This window comes from Chelon labrosus (genome assembly GCF_963514085.1).
Source record: "Chelon labrosus genome assembly, chromosome: 10".
NCBI lineage: Eukaryota > Metazoa > Chordata > Actinopteri > Mugiliformes > Mugilidae > Chelon > Chelon labrosus.
The window spans coordinates 28,226,865-28,238,770 of record NC_140360.1 but is presented as its reverse complement, the minus strand read 5'-3'; the positions used below and the strand labels follow the sequence as shown (position 1 = coordinate 28,238,770).

General features: G+C 42.3%; 1 protein-coding gene across 2 annotated transcripts in view; it reads left to right on the top strand.

The window, feature by feature from the left end:
- mtor (mechanistic target of rapamycin kinase) overlaps nt 1-2,587 on the top strand; it is an 85,909-nt gene extending 83,322 nt beyond the window's left edge. For both annotated transcript variants that reach the window (XM_084553183.1, XM_084553184.1), the window contains 5 exons: nt 928-993; nt 1,088-1,168; nt 1,423-1,503; nt 1,765-1,870; nt 2,045-2,587. In XM_084553183.1, the coding sequence (XP_084409309.1) occupies nt 928-993; nt 1,088-1,168; nt 1,423-1,503; nt 1,765-1,870; nt 2,045-2,060 (350 nt within the window). In that variant the 3' untranslated portion in view covers nt 2,061-2,587. The remainder of the gene's footprint in view (nt 1-927; nt 994-1,087; nt 1,169-1,422; nt 1,504-1,764; nt 1,871-2,044) is intronic.
- Nucleotides 2,588-11,906: the final 9,319 nt, after the last annotated feature.

The following is an 11,906-nucleotide window of genomic DNA, read 5'->3' as shown; positions in this document are numbered from 1 at the left end:
GAAGATACCGTTAAGGTTTCCTTTAGAATTATTATATACACAGATCAGCCAAAACAGTAAAACCACTGACAGGCGAATTGAATAACATTGCCCATCTTATGACAATACGTTGTTCTGCTGGGAAATGTTTAGATCTGCCATTCATGTGGATGTTACTTAGACATGGAGCACCCACCTAGACCAGACCAGGCACCCCCACCCCATAGCAATGACACTCCTTCATGGCTGCAGCCTGACACGGGGACACACACACTAGATCCCAAACTGATCAAGTATCTGTGGGATGATCCACAGAGGCCCCTCCCCTCAACCCATAGGACCCAAAGGCCCCCACTAACAACATTCTGTTTCCAGACACCACATAACACCCTCAGAAGGCCCATGTCCATTCTCTGATGAGTCACAACTGTTTTGGAGGCACAAGGGAGACCTACACAATATTAGGAAGGTGGTCATAATGATATGACTGATTGGTGTATAACAGTTTAATGATGAATGCAGTTTTGTTATGGGTTATTATTTAGGTTTTTTGTTGAAAGAAATAGTATAAGAATCTGTAGATGATTATTATGTTATTATGTGGACCTCAGCATGTATTAGTTTGAAGCTCATTAGTGTTTTCTCTGCACTTTGCAGTGCTGTTAGCATTTTCTGCACTGTCAACAGCACAAGAAGGCCATATTTGATGTAAAATGTGAGGAACATATTCTTTGTGCCACAGGAAAAATTACTTTAGTGTGCATAGGTATTTCAAACCGGTGAGATAACTTTCACAATTTCAAGTCTACACGTGAATAGCTGCATGCCTGTGAAAGGGTCTGTGTGTTGCTTCTTCCTGTCTGGTGAATGAAATGTAGAACAAATATTTTAAAAAAATAAGAGTTGCATTTGTCATGGACGATTATATATCATACATCTCACCCACAGCAAATACCAAAGGCAACAAGCGTTCCCGCACCAGGACCGACTCCTACACCGCTGGACAGTCAGTGGGTCAGTCTACAGTACACACTCCAGCCATATCTGCTTCCTGTTTGTTACGTGATAAGACATGTTTGAAACTGTGACTGTATGGTGTTGTCTGCAGAGGCCCTTGAGGGAATAGACCTTGGAGAGACCACGCACAAGAAACCAGGGACAACAGTGCCTGAATCCATCCACTCTTTCAGTGAGCTCTCTTTGGCATTTCATGTATTATTTGTTGTGCAACGCTTTCGTTTTTCTCTGCTCGTTTTACTACAACAATATCAAGCCTCTCTTGCTGTCATAAAGCATTGGTTCAACTGCTCCGCTATTTTAAGGCAGCACTTAAATTTACTCTAAATATTTTCAGTTCCAAAGAGGCTTGGTTTGTAGCACAATTTCTTTTTCTGATGGTGACAGTAGTTGTTCGTTGATGCCAGCGTGTTTGTGTTTTTTAAGTTGGAGATGGCTTGGTGCAACCTGAGGCGCTCAACAAGAAAGCAATTCAGATTATCAACAGAGTGCGGGACAAACTTACAGGTGAGTTCTGTGGAGATATAAACAAGGGTGAAACTGATGACGGTGCTTCTTATTCTCCACATGATGCAGCATGATTAGCTTGTGAGCTTTGTCAGGTCAAACGCCCTCCCTTCATTTAAATTACTATGTAGAAACACGTCAGATACCTTACCATATGTTTCTGATCATACACCATACTGAAAATACCTCAGTGTTTTCAGGTTAAAATTCTCAAACAGTGATGGATTCTACCAGATTAAAGTCAGAGTTTGTTGCCTGCAGGTCGAGACTTTTCTCACGATGAGACGCTGGATGTGGCAACTCAAGTAGAGCTCCTCATCAAGCAAGCCACATCACACGAAAACCTGTGCCAGTGCTACATTGGATGGTGAGTGCTCTTTTCTGCTTCAGCGTTCACTCTTCAACTGACTTGAGACATAGTGCTGTTCAAGTATGCACCAAAAGAAGTAGGATAAAAGCAGCCTGTTCTAGTAGGGACTTTGGTGAATGTTATTACTGCACCATTTCTACTTTGACTGAAACGTTTCTTTTTTATTTTCAGGTGTCCATTTTGGTGAAGACATGTCTTTTTTTCAGTCACATACTATACTTTGTCACTGACACACCATGAAGGATCGACTGAAATAGGTCTCTACTGAAAATGTCCTGAAGCCACAGCACACAGCCTTTGGAAAGTTTTTGTTCTGTTTTCTTTTGCTGTTGTACAATTGTACAACCTGCCACAGGCCTGTTTTAGTTAAGGAGGAACTACCTGAAGAGTTGTTTTTACCTGCTTATAATAATTTAACTAAAACTGGTCATTGCTTTAAATGACTCATTGCTCTAAGTTTTGACATCGTAATCACTCACTAAGAGCTTTCTTCAGTGGCCATATTGTAATAAATTATGACATTTCTTACTTCACACACACTGTATGCTTCTTACAAACCTGCGAGTCCGTTGTTATCATTGACAAAACATAATATGCCTTTTACTAACTTAAACATTCTTTACAGATATCAGTAAAAATTGATTTGTAATGTACTGTATGGGCATATGTGTGCCATTAAACCCTGTACAGACACCGCTGTGACTGGAATGTGTTCATTTAACTGTGCAGGTTGTTCATTTGGCTGAGCCTATCACACCTACACGCCAAGCATGATAACAAAATGAAAAATTGTCATCAGGTTTTTTTGCAAAAAAAAAAAAAAAAAAGGCACTGGTGCACCTCTCCTTGTTTTTCTGCTGGTACCCACAGAGGGCACTCTGGCACCTAATAACATCCTCCTCCTCCTCCATCTTCTCAAGAAAGGCTCTTGGAAAAGATGCACTCATCAGTGCAGAGATAAAAACCAGACCCCCTCAAAAGCTAGAACAAAACCCTGATACACTGAATTTTAAATATGTGCTCTTAAACTGAGATGAGATTCCTTTTTCTAAGAGCAGCTTCTAGATCTTCAGACCACAAGGAGACGCAGGCCTTCCAACGAATGCAGTCCCCGACAGGAACAAAACCAAATCAGATGTTGCAAATTGCAGAGGCAGCAACTATTCATTTGGATTTGGGCGCTGCTTCAGTTTTACTTGTGCTCATTGCTATTCCCCCTCTTATTCTCCATTTATTTCTCCCCTGCATTCTCCTCTGAAGGTTAATTACTTATAGATAGTTAAGGATTACGGATCAACAAGAAGGAGCTCATTGATCTCTTCCCTGCCGTGCCCACCTCTGCAATGTCACACTCTTTACACATTGGGACGGGGGCCTGGTGATTATCTGCTCATATCGATCCATTCCTCCTCTGTTTTCCCTCACTTTTTACCCTCTTTTACTTTTCATTGCCTCTGCGCTGTCACTTTCTTCTCTCCTGCTGCCAGAAGCTCATTATCGAAAATGTGACTTTTCATAGTCTGCGTCACCATTTCTGTTGTTCATTCTCCCTCGCCTAATTTGTTTGTATTTTTTAGCCTCACAAGTCTGTTGAGGGGCAGCCGAGTCAATAGCTCAAGTTAAATAGGCTGCATTGATTGGGAGGGGGATTTAGCTGTTTACCAACTGTGGAAATGGGCTAGGGCCGTAGAAAAACAGCACAGGTGTCTGCACGGAGCAAGTCAATGGTGACAAATCATACTCATTGGGAGACAATGCCGCTAAATGAGGGAAGGTGAAAGGCTTGGCGGCGGAGGCTGGGGGTGGAGGAAGCCACGCTTCATCAGCCTTTAAAGTTGTCACATGAGGCCTAGCAGGCCTGGAACGTCAAGCCAAGACATTAGGAATGATGGGAAATGGCAATACATTCACGAGTATATGCTCCCCTGCTGGGACCTGAGCCTGTTTCTCCTGTTGTTAGACTTTCATCCATTCTTGTGCTTGTATTCCTCCTCAAGATCTCCCCTCTTATTCCACATCCGTGCACCCTCCTTAGCTTCTCATGAACCCGAGAGAATTCATAAGTGCTCTTGCCATGTCTCGAGTGTAGTCACATAAACCAAAGCACATTCTGAGATTACACAAGTTTCTTACCTCTTAGTAAAAGCATCGCATTTCCTCAAATTTCTCAGGAGGAATCGGGCACAACTCATGAATAAAAACATTGCCAACTGCATCAGTTTAGATACATTCCAACTTTAAATCTTTGGTGGTTGTTCTACAGTCTCTCAATACACTAAATGCAATCAGAGATGCGAAGTGAACTGGGTGATTGACAAATGTGCACTGATGTTAATTTAAAAGAATGCAGACCTCCAAAGTTAAAAAGACTGTCAAATCATTATGTATTTGATCTTTTTTTAGCAGGCCAGGGGAACACCATTTCCCAGAAAAACTACACCATAGAGAGGGCTGAAGCTAACTAGTACTACTACCTTCATGCCATACTATTCAGATGAGGTCTTGCAGGCTAATAATCTGTGTCATTCAGTAACAGTTTCTATGTCGAGTGTTAGCAGAAGATGAGAAATTCTCCTCAAAGCCACTACAGGATCTGGATGTGTAACTGTGAAGTTCCCCTTTAAGGCCGGAGGTTTAACTAAAGTAAAAGGAAAATTAAATGCGTCCACTGAATGAGCGTCACGACTCATGTGCTCCTTAGGCATCGCAGGTGATGTGAGATGAAGCACGGTTCTTTGCCCGTTTGATGACTCCGCACAAGATCTAATTAAGGTGTCTTGAAAATGTATAGCCCTTTCAAAGGTGCGTAAATCAGGTGTGAAGGAGTAGAGCTGGAGGAGAAACTTGCTGGAGTTCAGGTAGAGTCCAGCACGAGTGAACTCCACGTGCCTGAAGTAGCTTGTTCACCTCTCCTTGTGGTTATGATAAGTTTGCCTGCTGCACACAACCCCCATCAAACTCTTCCTCTTTGGCACGGCTAACGACGGTGAAGAGAAAGACGGAGACAGAGGGGATATTGACGTCCATCGAGGGCGGTTCGATAGCGGGCTCTGCAGCTGTTTAAAGCAGGAGCCCGCAGCCAAGACTTGGGCTGCCTTTGTGCACTGTGGTGTAAAGCCAGTATCGATGAACTTGACAGCAGTTTAGCCCGCCTGAGATCTGCTGCTCTCTAAGGACCCCTCAGACTCATTCTCCTGCCAGCTTCATCTTTGTTTACCCTGCCCGTTAATGTTCTTTAGAGCTGAGAAGCCAGAAAATGCACATGGATGTTTTTTTTCTTTTTCTTTTCTAATCATATGTTTATCAAATTAACAGATGAGTTTAAGTTGTACAGAAGAAGTCTACAAATGCAGAAAAATCTACAAGTTACAGTTAATTGTAACTGCTGTAAAGATACAGAGGAACCGTTCTATCCGTTAAGTATAGTTTTTACCATTTACAGTTGAACAAGACAAACCTGACACCAAAGTACTAACTGACTGATACATCTGTAGATATGTATTCATGTTTTTTGTAATTGTTCTACCAGTGTACTACATATATCTATGGTAACGGCAGTGTACACTGTTTCTATGAAGAGTAACTGCAGTAAAAGGTAAAGAAAGTGTTCTTGAACAGTTAAGATGGTTTTCTCATTCTCCAGAAACAGTGTTCCATCTCATGTGGCTCAGTCACAGAACTGTCAACACTTTTCAAGTATTTACAATTGAGTCCTTTGACATTTAAATTAGCGGTACCAGTTTATGATTTAACAGTTTATGTATTTTCCCCTATTGTTTACTACTTAATAGTTTTCCAAAATGAGTGCACTGCTGTGCTGATGTTGCCAAAATGTGTTTTAGCTGTCTTGAATGGAACGCCAGTGAGGCATATGAGACACAAACTCTGTTCTTTTTCCATGTTGCCATGTCCCTAAATAGAGCATGTATAGATAGTTGTGCTTTCATTGGATCTTTTAAAAATAATAAAAAGATAACATAATGCTAAAACACCATTTGGTACGCTTGAAAATCCACACACGGTTTTGACAAGTGCTGGTGTAGAAGCAGATCAGCAGAGTTTGGACTCTTGACTCTGATGGACTGAGTTTTGAAATGTGGATATCAGAAAGCCTTAAAGAGTAACTTAATATTCACAGAAAATCCTGTCTTCCTGACCCTTCAGGCGTTTAACTTCTCACCTTGCTGCCATAATGTCTAGGTTTACTCCAAGGCGTTGCAACATCACATTTGCCTCAGGTGAAACAGAGATTTTAAATCGAGGGGGGCAACAAATAAGTTTGTCATCTGGGTTTAAAGTTACCGTTTAAAGGAGCTGTGTGGAGCTCTGTTGTAAATAAATAAAATGTAGGTTTAAACTAAAACTTTGCAGCTGCAGGGACGTGTATCTCATTGACCATGTACCTACGTGGATGCACGCTCATTCTTTCACATATGAACTATACAAAACGGGCATGGTTGAGCTTTTGACCAAACTTCTAGTGGTCAAAAGCTCAACAAGGAGTATTTAACATCTGTTTATTTTATTGGCTGGACCCAAAATGTGACTACATTAGAAGACATAGAACTGCTTATAAAGGACCAAAATGACTTTGTTAGTCTTGCCATTGTACTTGAGGAGAAGCTGGTACTTGTTGAGTGTCATGGAACCAAGGATGTGTTTGGAGGCAGCATACAACTACTCTGTTGTTAGGATCTCCATTAAGACCTTGAGTGATGTAAGTGCACATCGACTGGTTGTGCATGAGTGCAGCGCAGAGAAACGTTAAAAGCAACAAGATGTAAATGTTAGCCTTAAAAAATGGAACAAAGCAACGTTGCTTTTAATGCACCATTGTTCCAGACTGCCTGGCCCAAAACAAGTGTGGATTTTGTCCTTTTGGCCGTTATTTTTCTCGGTTTTGATGACCTTTTACTCATCAAAAGTCCGTCAGTCGGGTCACTTTACTGATTTGGAAGTCGAAAGAAAGGTACTACAGTATTGGTTCTAATATTTTTGGTGACAGCTTATGGACGGGCCAACATTTCCTCTCACCAGCACAGTGATGTGAGGCAGACCACCAAGAGGTAAAGGTCTTCATTAGCTGTGAGCCTGGACAGTTGAGTCATCCATGTATTTAGTAGTGTAGCAACAGTGCAGGGCAGAAGCACACACAGGAGGCTGTGCTGCTGAGGACATCACTGTGAGGCTGATAACATTATTCCAAACTCAGTGCAGCCTCCGGACTGACTGAACAAAAGTGACCTTAACACTGTGTTTGCCTGAGCTGAGCTGCTCGGTGGATTGCAGCAGGAGTGTGTGACAGCCCCCAGGTGTGAGTCGAAGGGACTGTATGAATGTGCATAGAGAGGCCGCACGCTCAGCAAAATCCTTCTCTGGGTAAATAAAGACTGTTAAAGCATTGTTTGTATCTGCCGTACTTACTGCATACACAGTCGTGGCGCCGGTGGCGGCAGCAGACGTTATTCAATTTGACATTTCTATTGCATTTCAGCTTTATTGGATTGCGGTGAGAGATAAGAGACAGATGCTTCAGCTGACGCTTTTCAAACATATTTTCACACTGTTTAAAAGCTGAGGCTCAGATCGGATCAGAAAACTCTATAGAAACTGCATTTAAAGACAATAATATTCTAATGTAACATTCCTGCACTAAATGTTAGCTTCATGAAGATTATTCAGCATTAGTTAAAATTAAAATTAACTGTTGATTGATGTTTTCCTTTTGGAAGCTGTGATTTGTAGTACTATTGTACTGACAGATGTTTCTATTATTTTGACAGCTCAGTTGTAGTAAGTGGGAAACACTTTAGAGGTTATTTCAATCCAGTTTAACAGCGCCACACACTACATCCGCCAAAATGATCAGTCAGTTGAATTACCACCTTATCAATTCTGTGTCCAGATAAACTGAGCATTTTAATAGTCGTGCATGGAGATTTAGTAAAGGTCTGTTTTATTAGTGTATCTAATGTATAGGTGTATGTATACATGTGACAGGAATCCAACTAACTGTATAATGAACTCCAGAGACACCACAGACATTGTAAGAACTTACATATTTTTGAAGAACTGAAGCATAGATATATAGTTTGTCTCCTTTAAGAGGTCTGGAAGCTCTGATTGTTCTCATTTCATATCACCTCAGAGGCTGATATTAGGAGATTCTGATGGTGGGTGGAGTGAACTCTAATCACTGCCTCCTGGGATCAGAAATGTTTCCTGGCCTCCCTGCTGCTAATGTTCATTCCAGAAAGAGAAGACTGCTGGAACAAAAGTGTTTGCACCTGATGATCAGCAGCAACTCTCAGGTACTCCATGGCATTCCAGCGATGATATTAATGGCCATCGTGCGTGCCAAGAAATTGCACTCAAACTCGCAGCTTGTCTCTCTGACTCTGAGCCACTAGCTTGCTGTTTTGCCAGTCTAAGCGTTGTGAGTCATGCAAAGCCTTTTTATTGTCCAGGAGTGATTTTTATCAGGTTTAAATACTTTTATTTAGGGCCTTTTTCTTTTTACTGTAGCTCATATTGAATGCTTTGCCAAGTGGAATTAAGGAAGAAGAGAAATGCTTTGCCTTTCTGCTGTTCCAGGGGAATCAACCACCAGCACTAGAAAGCAACAAAGCACTGTGCATTCTTGCAAAGGACACTGTTAGACAAATATGCATCTGCTGCAACACCTAATATTAGAGATTAAACATTTTCTCCATATCCATTGCGGCCGACACGTGCTCCTCTCAGCCTTCTCTTCCCTCATGTCCAAGGAGCAAACCACACAATGCGCTGATGAGTGAGATTACCGGGCCTAGTTTTTATCGCCGTCAATAGATGAGTTTCCATCCAAATTTAGTGAATTTTAACTACATTTAGAGAACACGGGGGAAAAAATATGCACATCAAAGCCAATTTCCATCCATTACTGTTATGCAAATATTAGGATTTTGCCAAACTGAGATAAACGGTGGCACAAATTGTTCACTGTGCTGCCACTGAACCATTAGCGTGATGCGGAAAATATGATGGAAATGCTTTAAGTGACGTCCGACTAGTTTTTTATTATTTTCAGTCTGTCGACCACTTAAATCTTGGATGAAATATAAGATTTTTTAAAGTGATAATTAAGAATGCATACATAAAAATGTTCTCAGTGTGAATTTAAATGGCCTCAGTCACCTGGAGAACCTGGACGTTCTGGCTCCATTACTGGCCTTGGTTGTCCCTCGTGACCGGATGGTAGAATCAGTTAAAATACGTTTGGACTAAGTTTAGGTCAGCACTTTCAAAACAGCTTACAATCAGATCAGCGGAACGAACCCACATCAAAAGTTGAACTTGGTATAAATTTAGTCAGCCGTAAGAGAGTGTATTGATCAGAGGGCTAAATGAAATAAAGTGGTGATCAGCACTCCACTGCTTCATCATCCTGTTCACTTCAGCTGGTTACTGACACCTCTCTGCATCCCACCCTTGCTCTCATCTTTAATTTGGCCCTGTAGGAGAGCCTGCTCTTTCCCTGACCTGTGTTTTCTCCTTCAGAGCTGTCGGTGTATGCATGCTCTTTGTTTTCACACCATTTTCTGAGGATGTGTGAAAATCTCAGGAGTGGAAGGTGATTCACTCTGAGAGGTACCTGTCCACTTGCATTCACTTCAGCCACGTGTCTTCTCCATGTGTATTCAAACAGCCGTCAAGCTTCTTGAAGGTGCCTGGATGCTCTCCAGCATGTGTTGGAAGTGGAAGACATGTGACCGGTTGTGTGGGGAGTGGGGCCTTCTGAGGTACGCCTGATAAAGTGGCCCCTGAGCTTAGATTAGCAGCTGGAAACTCTGCAGTATTAAAGTGGTGGACGTTGTTATCGCTCTGGATTGGATGCTGGCGATCTCAGAAACAGCCTTCACGTCTGATTGTTGAATAGCCCCGAGCCCTTCGCAGCCGTGTAGCCAATCATTCAGCCTAAGTAACTTGTTGACATGGTTCTGTCCTCCAGCTGTCTGGGTGGGCCATCCTCTTGTCTCCCTGCTCAGATTTACTCACCGGGGGGAATAGCTATTACATCTCCTGTTATTATTTGCCATAAAAATGCGCTGAATGGCGACCAGCTCTGAAGTGCTATAAAAAGCAGCGGGGTGTGAGATGGCGTCTGCGCGTCATCAATCAGACACAGCGGTGAAACATTGGGCCTCTCCACCGGGCAGTGGAAATTGATTTTTCTGTAAGTCTCAACGATTAGGGTGTGAGAAGGGGAGTGAAGGTGGGGGTGGGAGGAGCTGGGAGGAATGGGATGAGACGTTATGGAGTACTGTAAGAAAATGGGGGAAAGCCTGTGTTCGTAGCTGCTGATCAAACCTTTGCTTGTTTTTAAATCTTCACGTTAGTCTCTGAGGAGTGTCCGCAGCCTGTCCCAATCAGTGTCTCTCAAAGGCAGGACTTTCAGCTCGACATTCAACACCCAAGATCGAAGTCAGTGAATTAACCTTATTCACTGAGGACATTTTTACGTTCTAGCTGAGAAAGCACAGCTGTAATTAACAACCTTAAATCTAGCATGGTGATCTGTTTCCAGGGCCCTTGTATTGTGCACTCTGGATCATGGTCATAATTTACTGGAAGCATCCAGGGACAACATTTACTTTTCCTACTTCAACAAGTCAGAATATCTGTCTGCTTGTTGCCTGCACTGTGTACCTCTGTGGATCATCTCACAGATACTTGATCAGTTTGGCATCTAGTGAATTTGGAGGCCAGGTCAACACCTTGTGCTGTTCTTCATGTTTTTTTAGTTGTTCCTAAACCATTGTTGTATGTGTTTCTGTGTCAGGCTGCATCCTGCTGGGGATGGCTGCTGCCATCAAGGAGTGTCATTGCTATGGGGTGGGGGTGCCTGGTCTGGTCTAGGTGGGTGCTACATGTCTAAGTAACATCCACATGAATGCCACGTCCAAAAGTTTCCCATCAGAACATTGTATTGTCACAAGATGGTCAATGGTATTTACTTCTCCTGTCGGTGGTTTTAATGTTGTGGCTGATTGGTGCATTCTGTATTTTTAACAGATCAAATTGGCTTAACACAACAGGGTAAGGAAACTGGTATGTACTGAGACACTTGCATTCATTTATTCACTTTTCAACACAATAGTATGTGTTATAGAGAGCTCTTTATTTAAATCTCTGACACTGGCCTCATTTTTTTAGACGAGGACACTACTTTCTCCATTTCATTGTTGACATTTCTGGTGCAATATATAGTACACAAGTCTAATTCTTAAACATGATTCATGTGCCGAATGGTCCTGGTAAAATCATTGCTTTTCTTACATTGTAAACTGAACGTCTTGTGTTTTGGCCTCTTTGTTGCACACTGAAGTCCGAGGAATTACTACTGACAGTTCTAACATGCTGTAGACTGCACAATGCCTTTTAGTTGTAGCATTAGCAAATTTTTATTCCCCCATATCCAAACCACATTTAACCAGGGAGCTTTGGAAACATTTTTCATTGTCCGTCAGAAGACTTAAAGTCTAAGACTAGAGAAATGAGGAGTGAAAGCACGTAAGAAAAGCTACTCGTACGTGTAATTCAGCCATCCGAGGATGCTTTAAAATTCCCTCACAAACCGTACACACATACCCTGCGTTGTAGAGAAGTGTAGCTGTGTCCAGCCCATCCAGCTCCTTGGCCTTATCTTCAATTCATTCACCATGCATCATCCATACACATAACCGCGCTGTAAGCTATGATTCAGTGCACTATTCTTATCATAGCCCAGGCACGGTGATGTTCTGAGGCATGCTGGTGCAGTGACCCCCTCGCCTGTGTCTCCAATAAGCATAACCATATCTGACAAGGCCAGAGCTATTGAAGGAGGGGGGGGGGGTTCTTGCCTCCTTTAGATAGCATTCCACCCTTCTGTTCTCTTGGCTTATTTCCACAGCCGCTCTGAGGCCTAAGCCTCCTCCTCCTTTTTCCTCATTGAAACGTAGCTGATTCTCTTCTTTATTATTGTTTGCTCAACCATTTCTTCTTACCCCAC